Here is a 20,516-nt window from a genome sequence, read left to right as displayed (position 1 = left end):
GCACAGCTTGATTTACACCAAGAAGTGCATTTCTGAGGTGCAAAGAAGATGCATTGTACAGAGCAGGTGATTCAGATGCACTATTAGATAAAGGAATGTAGTGTTGTTTTGTCTAACACTCTCAATAAGAATGTGTCTGTAGAAGCTTCCATTTTATTAGGAAGAGGAAGCCAAAATCCTCTGCCCTCTGTCAGGCAGCAGTGGTTGTTGATTTCCCTGTCTGGTATACAGATGCTCTGACCAGACAGGTTCGCACAAACAAACCCTTTTCAATTCGTATTTTTTTTGACAGCCAAGCAACTAACAACTGACTGCTCTAGGGCTTTTTACAGTATAGTGCTATTGTTCAAATTCATCATTTTTTCTGTCATATATTATACAGTGGTTTTGGAATTATTTATCAAGGATAATCTTATCCTGTAAAGCTGTTGAAACTTTACTGAACCAAAAAAACAAAACAAAACAAAAACAAAAAACAACTATAGGGGCAGATGATATTATATGTATATTACACGTAAGGAGAACTAGGCTCTATAAAGAAGAACAGATGGACATCAACTTGCCATTTTCCACTATAAAGTCTAAATGTGCATGCAGTGTAGATATGTTAAATTGCATTACATTATTAGTGCTACAAAACACCTGGTAAAATATTATGTAAATGACTTTGAAAACAATTTTTAAAAATCCCTTGTGAACAGTGAGACCGCTACACCAAAACATAAGTCAGATATCCCTGCAAGGAAGACTAAAGACGTTCCTTCTGATTTCTTCAAAGGGTATATATATATATATATATATATAGATATATAATTATATATATATATATATATATATATATATATATATATATATATATATATTAGTAATTACATGAAAGCAGCCAGTAATCACTGCAATATCCTGTTGTGGCAATAAATAAATTAACTGTGAAGCTAAAGAATATATCAATCAGTTAATCAAATTTATAATAAATTTATAATACTGTACATTAGTAATTCTTCTCCTATCTGTATTTTTTTTATTTCAAAGATTAAGTTAGTTGCCCATAGTGGTGGTCATGCAAATATTCTAGTAAAAATCCAATCACGACAGAAATGTATTTTCAGACTTTCACAATAGTACGCTTTTTTAAATCATGCCTTTTGTCTAGATTAGGAGAAAAACAATCACCTGGAACTTATTTCCTTTAAATGCATGTGTTTAGTTTCTAATTCAGCTTAAACTACAATGCCACAGTATTGTGCCAGATCTTAAAGAAATAAAAACTATTAAAACTTTATAAATCTTACAAAAGACCCATACTTGACGAAGGTACTATTTTAAAATGAACTAACCACTTTGTACACAGGACTGTTATTAGCATGCATCGTGTTTTGCCTGCATAGTTTTCTGGTTGCTTGAATCATAAAAGAGTCATAAAACAACGTGACCCTGGAGACACATCGATTGCTTGTTGCCGGATGCTAAAAATACCACGGAGTTCACATTTAAACTCAACAGTTGGACTGGAAGTCAGTTCCCTGGCTGAACTTACAAACTTATTCTTCATTGGGTGTGGCACCCTGCAAATGAAAGTCTCTGTCTTTGAGTTTGTAAATTGGGCTATTTAGTGTGTACATTATTTCTGTACTGCTTTGATGAAATGGCAAATCAGTATGCTGTAGAGTATATGGCGGGATTAGGATTAGATGGATCAAAGCTTGTACAACTAACCCTATGCAGTAAGAATGTATAACACCGCATAGGTGGCTGGACAGGAATGAAAACGTTGGGGGGATATGCTTTGGCCCCTCCACTCCCAAATCTAAAGGCCTGGTCACATGGGCGACTTTTGTTGACAGCAACAAGAGGAACGCATTTGTAGCCTGCTTGTTGGCTTGCATTTTGCTGTGATCACATGTGAGACAAGCATGCAGTCAAGAAGTTGGCAACACACATGCAACAACATAATGCAAACCAATCATAATGCACGTTTGTGTCACAAGACGTCAACATGCTGTGAAGGAAGGCTGCTGCCACTGCTTTAATAGCAATGTTAGACAAGGAAGAGGAGCAGAGGAGAAAAAAAGAACGTTTTGGGTTTCGGCCCTGGGTTATGAGACATGAAGAAATATTTTGGTTTTTGTTTTTGAACTTGCACAAAAAACAAACCATATGACTTTTTTTTCTAAAATGTGGTGAACAAGTAGGCATATTTTTCTGTTAAAAAAAGCAACCTTTTCATTTTTTTAAAAAAAAATCATTGTCTTTTGTTTTCATTTATTGTAAAAAAAAAAAAAAAAAAAAGAAAAAAAAAATTAAAACATAAAGTAACAGATGGCCTCCAAGGGAACTTTTTATTTTCTTATATGTAACTTTTTCTCAAACCAATAAAACAATTCTGAATAATCTATTAGCTTCACTTCCAAATCATGCTTCTGCATCGCCATTTTATTATTATGTGACAATACTATCAAATCTGATTGGCTGCTATGGAAAATGTTGCCTTGATAGAACATCATCCTGAAGTGGGAGACACGTCGCTGGTGTGTCGCCGGGGTGTTGACCAGGGTGGCCACACAAGACGACAAGCCAGAAACAGCTGTCGTCCCCTTGTTGCCGTCGACAAATGTCGCCCATGTGACCAAGCCTTTATGTGACCAGCCCCATCCACACGCAGTCCACATGTTGCCCAGAATAGGACTCGGTTCTATTTTTTTGGTGACACAAAAGCAACAAAATGTATTCCAGCCAATCTTACTTCAGAGCAAAGTCACATATTCAAATGTGGCAAATTGGATGCATGATTTATAAATAAGGCTGATAGACTTTTGTCATGAAAATTGCTTTTTATGACAAACAAAAGACAACAATTATTTTAAACGGGCACTAAAGGAAGCCACTCTTCAAAAGCTGTCTTATGAACTTGGGGAGCCTTTCTCTGGTGAGTATCGTATTTGAATTGAATATATCTTTGTTTTCTGATTTAACTCATAGACAAAATATGTCATATTACAAGATCATGTTTCACTTTTATTACCCTGTTCTAGTTTCAATAGTATTGGGTACGATAAGATAATGTTGTTAAACTTACATAACTGCACTCTTTGCAAAAGGTGGTGTAGACTGCTTAAGATAAAGAGTAAGAAGCAGGGTTCCAAAAATGATTGGCCCCCCGGGACTCTTTTTCATGGATCAGCCTATGAAATATGGCCCCCCAAACTATTTTTCACAGACGATCCTACCAAACAACTGCATATATCATAACAACACAGACAAGGTGCTATCTTCTCTAACAAATAAACTTTGTGAACAAGTCTGAAATTTGAGGGCAAAATTGATTGGGGGGGATCCTTGGGGTTATTTTTAGTTTGGGGGTTATAGGGGATTTGCAATGAGGAACCTGTTTACTCAGATTAAAGTACACCCTAAACATTGCCAATGGATTGGTTGAGGGAAATGTGATGCAGGAGGGTTAGGGTCAGGCTTATATAGTGGCAAAAAAACAGCGCCCCTAGAGTATACTCTAAAAGCAGGAGTGGATTTTATTGTGTGATGGAGGAGCACATGACAGGCGTGTGGGACATGCTTCCTGTTGAACGGTTAACTCCAACACAGACAGACCCTGGGGTACATCACCTAAATAGCGCAAGAGGTTGTTTTTTTGTTTTTTTTTGCTTATTCAGTTTTACATTTGGGGGGAAATTTTGTAATTTGGGGGACTGGTTTGGGGGGATTTGGCAACACTGCGGTCAGTACAACATGAATTCAAGCTAAAAGAATTAAATACATCTGTAAATGTTTCAAAAAACATTTGTCTTGATTTACTGTAAAACAGTTCAACTTGTATATTTATATAAAACTGGCACTCAACAAGAATGCCAGTTATTTCACTTTACTGCCATTTTCAGATCAGTGTTTTTATGAAAAGCTTAATTATAAATCCTCAGAATTAGAGGGGTAATTGTGTATTGTAAAGTTGAATTCAGATGCTGGACTTAACATTTGTATCCTAAGTGTCACTAACACAAGGCACAGCAGCAAAAAGTTATGCACCGATCTTAAGTAATAAATAAATAAATAAATAAACACAGAAGCTATCCAAGTACGAACCAAAATTTACTTGACCCTAAGAAATACAAAAGCTTTTAAAAATGCTGTGAAGTCAATAAAAAGTCTTCAGTCTGAAACAGTATATAAATATTTATTTCCTTAAAACACTATCTTGACAGTTATTTTAATACAGCTGTAGTTCCAACATACATTCATTAATAATTACATTTGATAAAAGTGTGTCCTACTTTTACACATACTTTATTGGTAATGGTACAAATAACACTCTGAGGGACGCATTTTAACACATTTAAAGAATGACGTTTTGATCTGGTAAATTCATGGTTTGTACCAATGTATCTGTTTTATGTGAAGTTAGGTGACAATACAAACTATTTAAAGCTAGAGTGGCTTAAAGTCTGGGCAAGACCACATTTAGGAACCATTTTCTTTTGGGACCATGTACTTCAATATCAAACTAAACAGGTACCGTACATATCGCTGTATAAATAGCATATTACATGTGTTAGTACCATGAAAAAGTCACCATGATCTGCATCCATACCTATGTGGAATACAATGTCAAAAAAATAGACAAGTGGTTATTAGTGTTGCCCATGAAAACGTAGATCAAATTGACCTTATTGACATTACATGATATAACTTATGTAAATGTTCATCAGCCTTCATTAGCCCACCCCAACAGTGGTCAGAATGCAAGCTTAAAGTAATTGTAGCTAACCAAATAATATTGACTCATCTTGCACTTCTATTAACTGCATACAGGTTGGTCTCAAATGTGCACTTTGTAAGGAAAATACACGTGTATTTTAATTTTAAAACACAGATCTTGCACTACAGTAGGCTGGCTCTCAGTTTTCTTGCCTTGTCTTACAGGAAGTTTGCTACTGCTTTACCTCCTTGGTTGTTTCCCCCCTGCAGTGTCTGCTGGGTCAATAAGTGTTACAGGCTGAAAGCATGGCAGTCAACAGGGGAAGCAGCTGACTGCTTATTGACAGTAAGTACAAAACTGTCTAAAAGCATGGCTTGGTAACAGAGATGTATTTAACAGTGTAGTTTCAGAGATTTGCTAAAACATGTGTTTCTTACAAAAATGCACATTTGAGACCTATATAATGATGTAAACAGTGGAGAAAATGTATGGAACGATGTTGTTAGCTATAATTACTTTAAGAGATTGTGCTAAGGAATGTCCACACTATACATACTTGCAAACACTGCTATTACCCAGTAGGCAGGCATATGCTCATGCAATATGGCTCTTACAGCGTGGCAGTTTTTTTTGTTTTTTTTTACTTGCTATAAAGCTTACAGGATAAGGTGTTAAAGGCTTTGAAATTTCAGACAGTTTCTGTTGCCCCATATAAGAAGCATTTTAAACTTTGTAATCAAATAATTGTACATTTATTTCCCTGAACTGTTCAAAATGTAAACTGTATTTACAGCCTTTATTGGGTCATGTTCTGTACATACATCTTAGATTAATTAAACACATGGAGACTAAACTCTCATTTCAGTTGGGTTCATCTAGGCTATTTGGTGTTTCAAGCCTCTATTAGCCCAATATTTTCCATACATTAAACATTTGATGTGTGTGGTTCTCCACTAATTTCTTTATCTTTAGATAACCCCAGGTTTTAAACACAAAGGGTTAACCTGAAAAGCACAAACAACTGACATTTTTTTGTGATAGAACATAAAATATAATGGTGCAATTAAAATATGTCCCCAGAGGAGTATACTGTTGGTGTCGTGTAGTCTTCATTTTTGCAAAAAGTTAACTACAATAAGTTAACTACAATATACACCTGTAGTTTGAAGTGTATCCATTTTTTTGTCTTTGTTTTTGTTTTTTAATTTAACCATTAACCACTTTGTGTAAAGCTTTGGTCAGCATAAACTCTACAGAGCCCCCATTGCAAGGAACGTGTTCTGCACCTGACAGGACCGCGCTGCGGCAGGCATGTTCATTTCCACGTGCTTTTCAGTCTTACATTGCACATTTTGATTCCTTTTCCTCAGCATCTGTCCTATGCCCATCATTGGGAACCTCCCTCGGTTTTTAACACAGCCTGGGCCTCCTGAATCACCAGTCCCTTTGTTGTAGGACACAGTCAAATCTGAGGAAACCCTATCTGGTTTCAATGGACTCTTCTTGTCCTCGTCTGTTAAGGTCACATGTGTGCTATAAATCACAGGGTTATTAGAACTTGTGTGTTCTGGCTGTGAGGCAGAAGACTGTTTTTCATTTGAAAACCTGTGGGAGAATGCTGAGCTGGCAAATTTGTACCAGGGCGTTGATTCAGTATGCTCTGGTTCTCTGTCCACAAAATCAGTGGAATGACCTGAACTGATTCCCAACCGGGGGTTCTTGCCTTCCTTTCCCAAACTGAAGTTGTCCTGCTGGAGGTATTCTTGTCTTCTAATGGGTTGTGGTGTTCTGGGAAAAGTAGGCTGCATCTCCAGGTATTCCAATGAACATGAAGTGACACATTCACCTTCACTGGCTTCATCGGCACATAAAAGACCACGCAGTAGTGCTGCAAAGAAGGATGGGTTCATTTAGGACACATATACCAGTATAGGAGGCTATCATTTACTTAGGGTTAATGTGAATTCAGTGTTAATGTAGATCTATTTCTGTCCTAACACACATTTCTGTTATCTTTACATATTGACACAACCCTGTTAGTTACTGCAGTGCACCATGGTAACAAAAGTGTGGTAATGCATAGTAAATGAAGAGTGAAAGTGTGCAAACCTAAAACACACTGAGAATAATTCATTAAAGTGAAACTATAAGCAATTATTTTTAAATAAGCAAATATGTTTTTGTTCCCCTTGCAAAAATCTAAAAACAACCACCAGTTCATAGTATTATATCAGCTCTTTCATTCTCTGGGATTGTAAGAGGTCCATTGTCATTTGTGAACAAAAAATGAAACAGAAGTGGCTGATCATTTACTCAAAACTCATACATTTGCTCTGTCTACTTTCCACTGTATTAGTATGGTAGCTAGTTATCAATAATTTAACCATGGAGGTAAATTGAGTGGTGGTACTAAAATCTGCCTCTGTGTAGATCAGGGACCAGTGACAGTCACACCTTTGTGTGCTAGGTGAGATAGCACTGTACTGCTGAAACCTTTAAACCGTTGAAATTTCTCCCATTCATCAATGTGAAAAAGTGGGGGGAAAATGCACAGGCAATTAAAATTAAATCCCCCCCTGAATCAAGAATGGAATCCAAGCTAATGCAACTATTCCTCTCATGATAAGACAGGGCACATGGTATCACTATCTAGCAGTAGCGCTATACTATAAACACTGCCAGGTTGGACATATCTGCCATTCCTGCTCTGTTTTTTAGGAAAATTCTAGACAAAAGTCCTGAAAGACTCAGCATTTCTGAAATTTCTAAACGAAAAATATAAAAATCCTAGCGTTTAGCACAGTCTTTAGTGCAATTCAAGTGTGCAGCTGTTAGCTCTCACCTCTCTCTTGCTGAATTGCTCGTTGGGGTTTTTTGTCTTTCAGCAGGGCCTTTGTGCTTTCAGCCAGAGTGCACGGGTGCTGTTTAGGGACATCAGGGACTTTCTCTATTTTGCTATTCCAAGGTGTTTGCTGTAGTTCAATTATTCTCTCTTGCTCCTTGAATTTCCTTTCCTCGTATAAAATAAAATAAAACAAAATATATATTTTAAGTATATAGTAACATAAAAATTGGTGCCTACGTGTGCAAGAAGCCATGTGACCACTTAAAAATCTGAAGTTTACTGGTTAAGACAGGTGGCTGATTACACCATGTAACAATTTTTTTTTTTTTGTTCCTGTAGTAAGTGTTATTTCCTAATTGCTTATGCCTCAAAAGTATAGAAAATGGCTATTATTCCCCACAAACTTTGCTTTTGTGACCAGGACAGTGACATTTCAAAATATCACTATTTCCAATGGGAAAATGGACAAATGTGTGTCTTTTCATTCACGTAAAGTCAGAAAAAAACAACATATGAATCCAAATTAACATGTATTTATACTAAAGCAATACAAAAATGACTACAAAAGATTTAGAAGTGAGTAGTTTTTCGAGATTTATGATTATACCGTAAATACTGTAAATAATGTAATTTATGGAGTGGAGTGGCATAGGGTAATTTCTTAGGACTCTACTAACAAACATTGTTCAATAAAATATATTAATTATATATACTCAGTGATTCAAATAAATAACATTTTTTAAGAATTATCTCTTGACTGTGCTGAAATGCATACAACTGCCATCATATTGCTACACAGCACAGTCACAAAGCTTGGCAGCAGAAGGGCATGTCAGTCACAGGCAGGCTGCTTTCACAGCTCTCTGCTTCAGACAATGGATCGTGCAACTCTCTCTGCTTCCCAGGTTGTCAGCACAACCTGCTGACTGGGTTACCAGCAAATTGAACAAGTGTTAGCAACAAAAGGGACATTTGTTTGGTGGAGGTCTTGAGAAACATTGACTTTTTTCACAGTGGAATGATTAAACAAGCTCATCCAGGTCAGAAAACTTATGGCCCCTTTAAAAAAAAAAAGCTACTTATTAATTTGCATTAGTCACCAATTGTATGAAAAATGCAGAATATGGATTGTTTGTCAAATATTAATCAGAAATATTTACTGCCATGCAAGGGCGCTGTTACTAGGGGTGCTGGGGGTGCTGCAGCACCCCCTGGCTTTGCATGGCTTCCATCATATACAGGGGTTACAGTTTTGTTCAATGGCTTTCAGCACCCCCACTTTAAAAATGGCTTCAGTGTAGATACAATTCCATGCCAGGTAGATACAATTCACTCAAGCCTAAACAAGACTTTACTTACTTTAAGTTCTCTTAAGTATCTCTCCAGCTTCTTGTTTAACAGAAAGTAGACAGTGAGTGTGTGGCAGGCTCTGTTGGATATCACTGTGTTGACTACTTCACTGTGTTTGTATCCCAGTTTCTCAGTCATGTGCAGCAACACACTCTGGTTCAGCTCTTTCATGTGTATCCTAAGGACAGGGCACACATACAACTTGGTGACCATGCCAATGCTTCACCAGTACACACACGTACCGGAACTTCATCCCACATGATAAAAAACCATTAATAACAAAAAGATGCTTACTGAAGGGACCTATATTGTGCCATTTTACGATATTTAACTTCTGACATGTATATTACTCTATGTGCTGCCTATCAATTATATTGCTGTTTTTAACTTGTGGGACTGCTTCTAAAAAGACTGTACCACCCCCCTCCCATAACAGTAACAGTTGCCACAGTTACACAACAGCAGGCATACATTACACTTGTACATCCCTAGCTGTCATGTAGACAACTTCAGCTTTCAGGAATATTTGCAGTGTCAGTCTCTATGATTGACAAAGACACAGGTAGTAAGCCTGGTAAATAATTATATAAGCAGAAAAAACAACAGGATATTAAATCAAGAAATGAAGTTTTCAGCACTGTGCCCTACCAATGAGCCTCAACTGTACTCTCTTCCCTGGCCTGCAAGGACGCAGTTGTTTGCCAGCAGATACAGTGAAATTGAAACAGCAACCTTCTTACAAGTGCTTGGAACTCCACTGCCAGTTCACAGCTCACCACCCTGATATAACGCACAATCAGAAAATAGCCCTTTGTACTCTCAATGTATTGTGTAAACTATAGTGCTGGTACCTGTTTGGATAAGGCATCCGATATAAAGATTTTCCTTGGTCATTTTCATTAAGCCACTGGTCAGCTAGAGCTTGCTGAATGTTTGGACGCTTTGTTGGATCAGGTTCAAGTAGATTTCTCAGCATGCTGAGTGCAGCTGCAAATAAAACAGGAGGAAACTAAATTGGATGGCACAGATGTTTATGTGTAGGCAGTGTCAACATTGAAGGCACTAGCTGAAACGTTTGTCTTCCCAACTTAAGGGTTGATTTGATCTACTCATACCCCGCTGGGATAAGCCACAGCTTGATTTCAGTAGAACATGTTATAGCAATGGGAAATCAGAACAATAATTGATTCTGCAAGCTGTTTCTTGTTTCATTCTTTAAAAAAATACACGTCGATTTTTTAAATAACCCCTTCAGTCACTGCCTGCACAATGGCACCACATTTCCTGTTTAAGTATCTATTTTAAAATGCATTTATGTTTTTTTCAAAGTTTTGGCAGGGTAACTTCTCAAACTACATACTGTTCATACAACAAACTGTTTTAAAACTTCTAAAAATAAAAATAAAAAATGGTGACCGAAGGGAACATATAGTATTGATTTTTTTTCTTCTTTTTGTATGAGTATACAATGAAGTAAACCCAGAAATGAAGTAATGACTTTCACTATTGGTAGACTGTGGCATTCAAACTATAACCTAGACAGAACATTAGCTGAAAGAAAGCATTGTTGTTCATTAAATCAACTGACCCTGCAGTTGTGTTTGTTTTGTATAGATTAAACACAGAGACAAGACTTCAGTCTAGTGATGTTTCAAGGGTGGGAATCATCTGAAGTCTCTAAAGATTACTCGGGGTCAAGATAACACCCAGATTCCACGTCTGACCTATGCTGGATAACAATTCTATCGTTAACCATGTCAAAGAAGATAGAAGCTAAACAAAAAGAAGGTATCTTTGTCTATTTTGATGTTATGCATTTAAGAGAACAGAACAAATGCTATACAGATATGTTCTGACAGGTCTACCCTGATGTCTTCAAATTAGCTTGTGTATAACCTTGAATACTAGAAATGTGGGCTGGAATGTGGTATGGTAATTATATAAGATCTTTCACTTGTAACATTTTTGTACTAAAACTAAGACATAGTCTGTTACATTACATACATGGTTTACATGCAGTTATTCAACAATGTCACACTTAAGAGGTGTGAGCAATCTTCTAACACTGAAAGGCAAAGGTGGATAAGTGGTACAGTGGTGCTAAATTGCTAGCCTTTCATGCCTTTCACCTCTTGAGACTGGGTTAAGGTCACAAGTAAAATGAGTTTGGTGGTCTTAACTTAATCTCATTAGCATCAATCTACATCACATTATACCATTTGGCACAATTCAGAAACTGATTTGCTTGAAAAAAAGCAGTCTTTGCTTGAAAAGGCTCAAGATTGCATTAGGTTAGTATTGCTCACAGAAACGGTGGGTGGGGTGGTCCCATCTTTCATGAGCACTACATTCACAAGCACTATTGTTTTATTTTAACACAAAAAAATGTCAGAATGTGAAGTTGTTTTTTGTTGTTGTGACACAGTTTGGTTTTGAAACCACTAAAGACCTTCCTAGTCTGCATTGTGTATGTGCAATCACTCAGTGTGCACACTGCTGGCTGAGTTAGAAGTATGCACCTCCTGCCTTGCCTGGTTGAGTCTGAGTCTTTAGCTGAATATTTCAAGTGCTCCTGTTGAAATGCAGTAGCATGCCTAAAGGTCAACTGATTGCTTTCTGCAGCACTAAAAAAGCAATACAAATTAAAAGCAGATTTGTTCAGAGCAGGAGGGTTTAGTTTAAAATCTGACTTACTTACCATTAATTATAATTAACAGTTCAGAAATCCCTATACAGAACCGTACATTTTTCAGTTTACGAAAGAGCCCTCATCCATCTACCCAAACCAGCCATATTATGGTTGTATTGTACTTATTTTATGTATTTTGATACATTATGTAATTGGTGCATATGTGCATTGTTTGTCAAAAGATTCAGAAAAGAATGATGTGCGTCACAAAACTACCACACAGCTTAAAGTTCCTGCTAGACAGAAGCCTCCCATGGAATACACATATGGGTTAATTAGGTCGTCCCCCCTCCCACCTCCCCATACACACACACTCTCACACACACACACACACACACACACACACAGGAAGGTATACTGCTGAGCCAGCATGAAGAACGGGTGTTTGTTTGCTGCTCAGATTGAAAAAGTCCTTACTAGTCACAAGCTTGAACTATCTACAGGGATGCTCAAAAGTACTGGTAGTCTTGTGACAACAAAAACAAACTAGCGCTTTTCTCCTTGAAATGTTTCTGCTTGAAAAGTGCTGGTGCATGAAATATACATCACATGCATAACAGCCAAGCAGGTTTTTCACTGATTTCCTTTATAAGAAAAAAAACTTTTATTTTATCGTTTTTATAAAAGTAAAATATGTCCTAAGGGTACTCTGTGCTGTGACCCACTTTTAATTTATGAGAATTGCAAATGTTCCCCCCAGGTCATCCCTAAGGAAGTTAATGCAAAGAATGGTTCATATTAACCACTAACAACTCAAGAGAAGCATGTATACTTTTGTAGTAACTGGGTGAAAGGTGATGTCTCCGTTTTAGTTTGCATCAAATGGTAATCATTTACATAGTTACTGCCACGTGGGCTCCATCTCAGTATAATAAAGCAGTAATAACTTGGTATGATGTGCTTCAGTCCTAGACAGTAAAAAGCTGTGTTGAGTTTCTGTGTAATAAAGCCACATTGAAATCAGACTGATGGTCCATGTGATTCTATGGATGTACAATGAGATAACTCAGTAATTCTGAATATGAAACCAGAGGGAATTATTTCATTTATAAAAACATGGCACTGTAATCTATAATGAACAGTATTAATGTGGATAAGAAGATAGGATGGGTCTTACTAAAAACCCTGGACAGAATGAGCCATGTATAGAGCTTGCAACCACTACCTCATTATACACTTTAAAAGCAATTTCATTAGCAAACTGGCAATCTGACTAACACTACAATACCAAGAAGTACTGCAATTGTAATAAGAGCCCAGAAGTTAAACTCAATGTTCCACACTAGCATCTGATAGATGGACAAATATTGTGAACTTTTACATATAGAAAACTTCAAAGCGTTTACTCCAGACTTTAATTAACTCCTGTTTTTTAAAGTGGTAAAACACCTGTTAGTTAGACAAAACTAGAATCAAACAACTAAGTTTTCTATTTCAAATTCTCTTAAGCACTTTAAAGTTGTTTGTTTTTCATTTTGTAACAGACATATCTTTTTCTCCTTTCAAAAACCAGGAGTTAATTAAAGAATGGAGAAAACACTTTGAAAATATAGCCCAATATGTCTACATATTATTTATATGTATATTTGGTTACTGTAATTTTATACTAACCTTTCTGGACAAATAACGCTTGTATGACACCATAATACTTGGAACAACCAAATATATGCAGCTACACTACCATGAAGGCTCATTACCTGGCGAAAGGTGGACAGGGAGGGGGTTCATTTCTTTGTCCACCATCTTCTGGTGCAGGGCTCTCAGACTGAAAGGCTCGACAGTAAATGGCAAAATCCCTGTCAGCATTGCGTACATGTTCACACCTCTGTAAAACAAATGGACAGGCTAAGCCTACGACCCACTATCAAAGTGACACCAGGTGGTAATGTAGCTTAGTATGTATTTAAAGCACAATCCCTGACATGTTTTTCGCTGTATAATAATCACGCCTGATCCCTGACATGTTTTTCTCTGTATAACAATCACGTCTGATCCCTGACATGTTTTTCCCTGTATAATAATCACGCCTGATCCCTGACATGTTTTTCCCTGTATAATAATCACGCCTGATCCCTAACATGTTTTTCCCTGTATAATAATCACACCTGATCCCTGACATGTTTTTCCCTGTATAATAATCACACCTGATCCCTGACATGTTTTTCCCTGTATAATAATCACACCTGATCCCTGACATGTTTTTCTCTGTATAACAAGCACGTCTGATCCGACATGTTTTTCCCTGTATAATAATCATCAATGAAGGCATTACTTTACACTAAATGATATATATTTTTTATCACACTAAACTGATAAAATTATTACAATTCATGTTACACTTTGAACTTCATTATTAAAGATATTTTGTTCAATAAACCACAAGTAAAAAGCTTTAGAGTAAAATAACATAATGAGTAACTGTGACAGAAACAGAATGATTCTTGGTGATAAATCTCTCTGCCGACCTGTGAGAACATTGAATAAAGGGAACAGAGTGCCCTGGATTGGATGGCCTGACAATTCATTCCCAGGGTTAAGTAGGAGTCGGCCATCTAGGAAGGGGGCACAAGGGTACATTAAGTAATCGCCCAGGGGGAAAGCGATGTGGCAACTGTGGATTGGAGGAGAGACGACTGCACACGCTAACCAAGTGACTGAAGGTACAAGAAGGGGATGTGGCTAGGTGATCTGTTCCTTTGTTATGGTTAAGAGAATGCTGAAGGACGAGCGAAATATTACCGTGAGTGAGACAGCTAACACGATCCAGAGCTGTCGCTTAAAGCCAGCACAAACCCGGACAACACTGCACTGTTGTTCACGGATAAATTGTATTTGCACCACTAGCACTCACCCTGGACTTGGACTTGTGTTTGTGTATTGTGTGTGTGTGTGTGTGTTTAAATACTGTGCTTATTATTTTGGGACTGAACCCTGTGTTTATTTAGCTGAGCAGTACACATTGCTGTCTACTGCCAGTCCTCCATTTATTGTTTACTATTGTCATCAGACTATTGAATTACACAATAAAACCACCATTTCACCAGTACTTTGCTGTCTGTTGTTATGTTGAGCACTGCATCACCTCAACACCTGCGCACTGCAACACACCTCGCCACAGCAACCATTAAAGCTTTTTATCTTTTCACAAAGCTACAACCATTGAAAATACCAAATTTGATGAGCATATCTTGACAGCAAATTGAAAACCAGCAGCAATTTGCTTGGAAACATTGCATTTTCTTTAAATCTTGTGAGTAAAAGATATTGTAAAGTAACTTACATAGACCACACGTCCACTTTTGGGCCGTATTTCTTTCTGGACAGGAGCTCTGGGGCAGCGTAAGCTGGACTTCCACACTGAGTGCTAAAAGGATCCGAGTAACCCAAAATCCCAGCACAATTGCTCAGGCCAAAATCTAAGAAAACAATGAAACAAAACTGAAATCTCTTGGAGAAACAAATACCAGAACAACTACTTTAAGTACATGTTTTTCCCTCTGTAATAATCACGCCTGATCCCTGACATGTTTTCCCCTGTATAATAAACATCAATGAAGGCATTACTTTGTACATACATTGGCATACATTTACAAAGAAGAACCATTCTTTTCTGAAACACATGTTATTCTTCATTCCATTGGAAAAGTTTTTTAAAACTCCAATAGTACATCTACCAAAGAAATATATACATGGTATATCTGATGGTGTTTTAGCAAACTGATGGAATGGTATTAATAGGGATCACAAATACAAGTTTTAAAACCTCAAGTCTTTGATGTGTCTCCTATATATCTTTATACATTACATTGTTGGTGTTGCTGTAAACAGACAACCAAAGATTTTGTTTTCTCTTGTTATTGAATAGATTCCACACAAACATGTAGTGCCAGTTATGTGTGTTTGTGACATCAGCGTGCAGCTTTAATCTGCTTCACAAAGACACATGAAAGGAATTGCAGCTGATCTTTACAACAAGCATTAAATTAGGGCCCACCCTGCCATTTTACATACTGGTACTTTTATTGACAAAAATACACTAAAGAGACTCCAATGTACTGGTAAGAGATGTTCAAACTCTGTTACACAAAGGGCTCTGTTCTAATTATTTAAACCGAATTGTATTTAGTCCCCCTGCTGTTAATATCAATTGAACAGATTCTTTATTTAGATTCATATATATATATATATATATATATATATATATATATATATATATATATATATATATATATATTTTTTTTTTTTTTTTTTTTACCTATAAGCTTTATTGTTCTCCTCGTCCAGCAAAAGATTTTCTATCTTCAGGTCTCTGAGTGAAATCAAAGTACATACAAATTATATGATGCAAAAGATACATAATAATTAAGTCATTGTGTAGTCATAAAAAGCCCTGCAGATTACCATTTTTAAAAGGCAAAGTCTTTTCAAACAATGGTTAGAAGTGTGTTTTTCACACAACACTCTCTTTCTCTAAAATGTCAAAGTTTTTAAGGGTCATGAATTCATCAATGCTGGATGTTAAGCACATTCACATGCAAACAGGGAAACATATTTGATTAGTTATGTGACAGCTGTGCAGAGACTAAAACCCCTCATATCTAATACAGCTGCATTGAAGGGTTCAATTTAGAAACATTTTAGTATACAATACTGTATTTTAGAAACAGTAACTTATCAAACTGCTATGGCTACTGCTGTCACTACTGTTCCAGTATATTTATTTTTTTATGTTTACCTTACATTACACAATTCCACACTTTTTCATATTGTTGAGAAACCTTACAAAAAAAACCTTTATTCAGGATGCTTAATTTATTCAAAAAACTGAACAAAACATGTTTGTATGTTTTTAATACATCACAGAAATTCAGTTTCTAAAACTCACTGGTTATGATTATGATCTTTACTGTACTTTTGAAAGAAAATGGTTCCAATCATACCCAAAAGCCTGACAAGCACAGTGTCTTAAATAATATTATTTGGCATGTATGACATTTTTGAGTGCAATACAATTTAAATGTTGTCTCAAGTCACAAGGCATTATTTCTCAAGGGCTACACTGCGGCACCTTGTTCAGGTTTCCAGCTGTCTGAAACACTTCTCCTGCTGAACAGTCAAGCCCAGTAAACTATCACAAGAGAAATACAGTATAGAAAAGTTAAAGAATACCATGTTTTCAAGACCGTTTTAATCTATTTTATTAGGAAAAATGTACTCACCCAATTAAATGTCATGTATAGCTGCAATATTAATAGCAGTTTTCAAATAAATGGCTATTAGTTTTTGGCAACTAAAATATCAATGTTGAGCTGGATTATTAATAATAAAGCATATGTGTGTTTTTATCAATATCATATATATATATATATATATATATATATATATATATATATATATATATATATATATATATATATATATATATAGATAGATAGATAGATAGATATGGGTGCATGAAAGTTTGTCAGATTGAATGCATTTTACATCTTAACTGGTAAACAAGTATGCTAGTCTCAACCTAGCTGTTACAAAGTCTTCACACAATTCAACACAATTGACTTGGGACTGAAGGGCAGGGGGTATTCAGGTCAGGAATGATGTATACTTTCAGAGATGTAACATGCCTGACTGAAGTCAGTAGCCACTGTCCCTCGTCTTTCATTAGCACTAAATTCACAAAGACATTAAAGGCTGTGTTACCTGTGAACAACCCCGAACCTGTGAAGGTGCTCCACTGCCATGACCAGTTGTCTAATGTACTTCTGTGCTTCATATTCTTCCAGTCTCTTCTTCTCACAGATCTTGTGCATTAAATTGCCTCCCGTGCACAGCTCCATGACGAGGTAATAGCTGTTTTCTGTTTCCAGTATGTCCAGTAACTGGGTGATATTGGGGTGTCTGATCATTTGTTGAATCTGGCCCTCACGTCTCAAGTTCTTCGTCACATAACAATCCTTCTTGGCTTTCTTTTTATCAATAACCTTTATCGCAACCTAAGAGTAGGATATAAGGTTACATATATGGTATGTAAGTAGAATGAATATATCCTTCATATAGCATACAGTGAAAAACCAAACAGTGTTGCAACTATACTGTAGATTTTCATGGGAAAGCGTAAAAAAACAAACGTCCTGTAAAAGGATTGGTAACTTAATCGTTCTCAATGAAACAACAACAATGCTGTATTTCAATGCATCCCCAGCATTGGCGCACTCATTCATCTTCACTGTTGCACAGCTGACGAGGCATGTGTAAACTGAAGAAAATTACGTTTTTTCTCACTAAAGTGAACGACTTGTAAGTTATTTTAAAATGATTTTAAAATAATATTCGAATTGTTATCAAAATGCTGAAAATATATGTGTTAATTCACTAAATGTTGGTTTAGTACACTCTTGACTGTTGATGGGCTATTTTCAAGCTTGTCAAATTATATTGAGAACAATTCTGTTAAACAACATAACATAAAAGGGCAACCTTTGAGGTAGGACATTTCTTATATTGGTTAGGGTCATCTTCCCCTCAATTAGCCTACACTTTAGTATTTAGGCTTATTTTACAGTCTTATTTACAATAATATAATTCGTAATTTTACACATATTTGGTTATTAATAAAGTTGAGTGTATCATCTTAATATATTTGCATTTATTTGACGATTATAGTTTTCAAATGTGAATTAAACTATCTAAAATACAGGATTACTTAAATTAATATGCATAAAGCAAACAATACCAATCTGTTGCTACAGCCGTGAGACAAACTGTAAGTAAAATGTAGCTGCACGTTATAAACATTTATACGATTTACTAATACATTTAAATTGACGCAAAGGGAAATATGTTCTATACTATTATATCGGAATTATTAGCGCTTATTACATGTAAGCCTATTTGAAATACAGAACTTTAATGTTTTTTTTTTTTTTTAATTCAGTTTTTTTTTTTTTCCATTTTAGTACTAAATAGTGTAAACTTTGCACTGATGCAAAAACATAACAGTTATATACCCGTCCTCTTTATTACTCTGAGCGACCAGTTTTGACAATAAACTAAACACCTGGTACTGTCAATATTTCACTTTAGTGTACGATACTTTCTGTTTTACCTTCACAGATGGACTGGTATACAGAGAACGTCATCTTGGGACTTGTTATAAAGAAAGTTAATACCCGGTTTCATACGATTTTGTCAACATAAATGACCAGTACTGAAAGAGACACACAGATGGAAATTCAGAGGCATATCTGGTGTGCTGAATGTGCCCCTTTTTAAAACTAAACTGTGAGTTTTAGACACTAAAAATACATAATAAATAACATTAACATTCAACGTTTTACAAATTGAGATAACAGTTCACAAAGCAGTTGGCTTTTAGTGGGGGGTCCGTCTGGGTGGAGGAATGTGAAAACAAACAAAACCTGTCCAGGCTCTTTTTACAATAATTAATTTAATAGCGGTTAGTTAAAAAGATAAGGCTCCAGTTTAAATGTGAAGTGGCAATAATCAGTTACTTTGTAGAAAACGCAGTGCAAAGTTATATAGTACACATTTCTAGTTTTTGCTTTGCTTTGTAGTAACTGTTGTTTCGTTTAAATAGCATATGCTTTAAATTAATTTATTTTTAGATTGAAATATCTACATGCACTGTAACTCCCAGATTTTACTAAAAATAAAAAAAAACATACCTTTTCGCCCGTCGTGACATGTAATCCCTCTCTAACTTTGGCAAAGGAGCCCTCTCCCAGTTTTCTTCCAATAAGGTAATTTCCAACTCGTTTGTTGTGTTGAAAATTACGAAGGTATTCCTTGGAAACACAGGTGACGAAGGACGGGAGTCTACGTTCTCCTGGAAAAATATGATATTTTCCTCCCAAAAATCCGTTGCGCTCTGGAAGCATTCCTCCGACAGATGCTGGCATCCTGCTGCACTGGCAAGTCCTACACACAAACACCCCGTGAGAAAGGGAGCTACTTCACTCGGGCCTTTCGTTTACTGAGATCAGACAGGATAAGCGGAGTCAGCAAGGGACAATATTGAGGAAAAGTCCCTCCTGGTACCAATCTTAGTCAAAACACTTAACATGCAGCAGAACATTCACACATGTTCAACCCAGTTTACAATAACATTCAATCCATTATTTAATGTTCTCATGATTTAAAGGTAAGCCTATTGCAAAATAGAAGTATAGTTGTATAGTAAAAAGTACAAAGCATCCAATTGTCTGCACTGTATCCAGTGTGCAGAGTTACAGTAAAGGCTCAGTGTTGTGTTTGTCCCTGACGAATTCTTCTCCCAACGCGTGTTGTTGTTGCTGCTGCTGCTGTTGTGTGTGACGCTGTAAAGTTTCTCTGAACTGAAAAGCTTCATTCAGTTTGAATTTTAGTAATTTAATCGAATCACAGGCGGGGAAGCACATGTGATCTGACCCCCCAGCATTGCATGTAAATCTTTCAAATCCAGCCTCCCATATTTCCCATATGCAAAAACAGTAGGATAATACAATTACTGACAATGGTAGAGAGAAACTGTCCACCTCACCTAAAGGCTACAACTTGTTTGCATTCTTAATAACTTGATTACTTTATTTAAAATATAGCATATATCTGCATACAGATACAAAGTACTAGCACATTATTATTCTGTATCTGAATATTTACTGAGACCTATGTTGTGATGCAGCACAGTGGTTCCCTTATGTATGGGATATGCCTGCCCATTGGGTAGGTATCTTGGGCTCGCTATACCAGAGCTGCCGATAGGCCTCTTCCTGGGATGATGCCCTGCCCACGAGGGGATAAAACTGTCATCCAGAGGAAACCATTTCTCTTTTTCCTTCACAAGACAGTATGGTAAGACCTCTGTGTTGAGCTGAGCGTGTCAACAGAAAAGAGCTTCTCGAGTCAAATTGAGTCGGTTGTATTTC

At 36.5% G+C, this 20,516-nt stretch overlaps 1 protein-coding gene across 1 annotated transcript; it reads right to left on the bottom strand.

The window, feature by feature from the left end:
• Positions 1 to 4,222: 4,222 nt before the first annotated feature.
• LOC121321032 (hormonally up-regulated neu tumor-associated kinase homolog A-like) lies at positions 4,223 to 19,981 on the bottom strand. Its single transcript, XM_041259942.1, has 9 exons — positions 19,278 to 19,981; positions 17,293 to 17,585; positions 15,848 to 15,901; positions 14,873 to 15,037; positions 13,290 to 13,417; positions 9,755 to 9,890; positions 8,913 to 9,081; positions 7,551 to 7,722; positions 4,223 to 6,596 (listed from the first exon to the last, which is right to left on the bottom strand). The coding sequence occupies exons 1-9, from the start codon at positions 19,509 to 19,511 to the stop codon at positions 5,959 to 5,961; spliced, it is 1,989 nt and encodes a 662-aa protein (XP_041115876.1). The 5' UTR covers positions 19,512 to 19,981; the 3' UTR covers positions 4,223 to 5,958.
• Between the last annotated feature and the right edge of the window lie 535 nt (positions 19,982 to 20,516).

The sequence above is a fragment of the Polyodon spathula genome, chromosome 9 (genome assembly GCF_017654505.1).
Source record: "Polyodon spathula isolate WHYD16114869_AA chromosome 9, ASM1765450v1, whole genome shotgun sequence".
Lineage (NCBI taxonomy): Eukaryota > Metazoa > Chordata > Actinopteri > Acipenseriformes > Polyodontidae > Polyodon > Polyodon spathula.
Note: the sequence above shows the minus strand (reverse complement) of the source record. Positions and strands in the feature narration are given on the sequence as shown.

Coding starts and splice junctions, on each gene's coding strand:
- LOC121321032 (XM_041259942.1), bottom strand. CDS start 19,511: ATGCCAGCATCTGTCGGAGGAATGCTTCCAGAGCGCAACGGATTTTTG. Junction 9,082..9,754: donor CGGATGCCTTATCCAAACAG/GTACCAGCACTA, acceptor CCCTGTCCTTAG/GATACACATGAAAGAGCTGA. Junction 6,597..7,550: donor AGCAATTCAGCAAGAGAGAG/GTGAGAGCTAAC, acceptor CCTTCTTTGCAG/CACTACTGCGTGGTCTTTTA.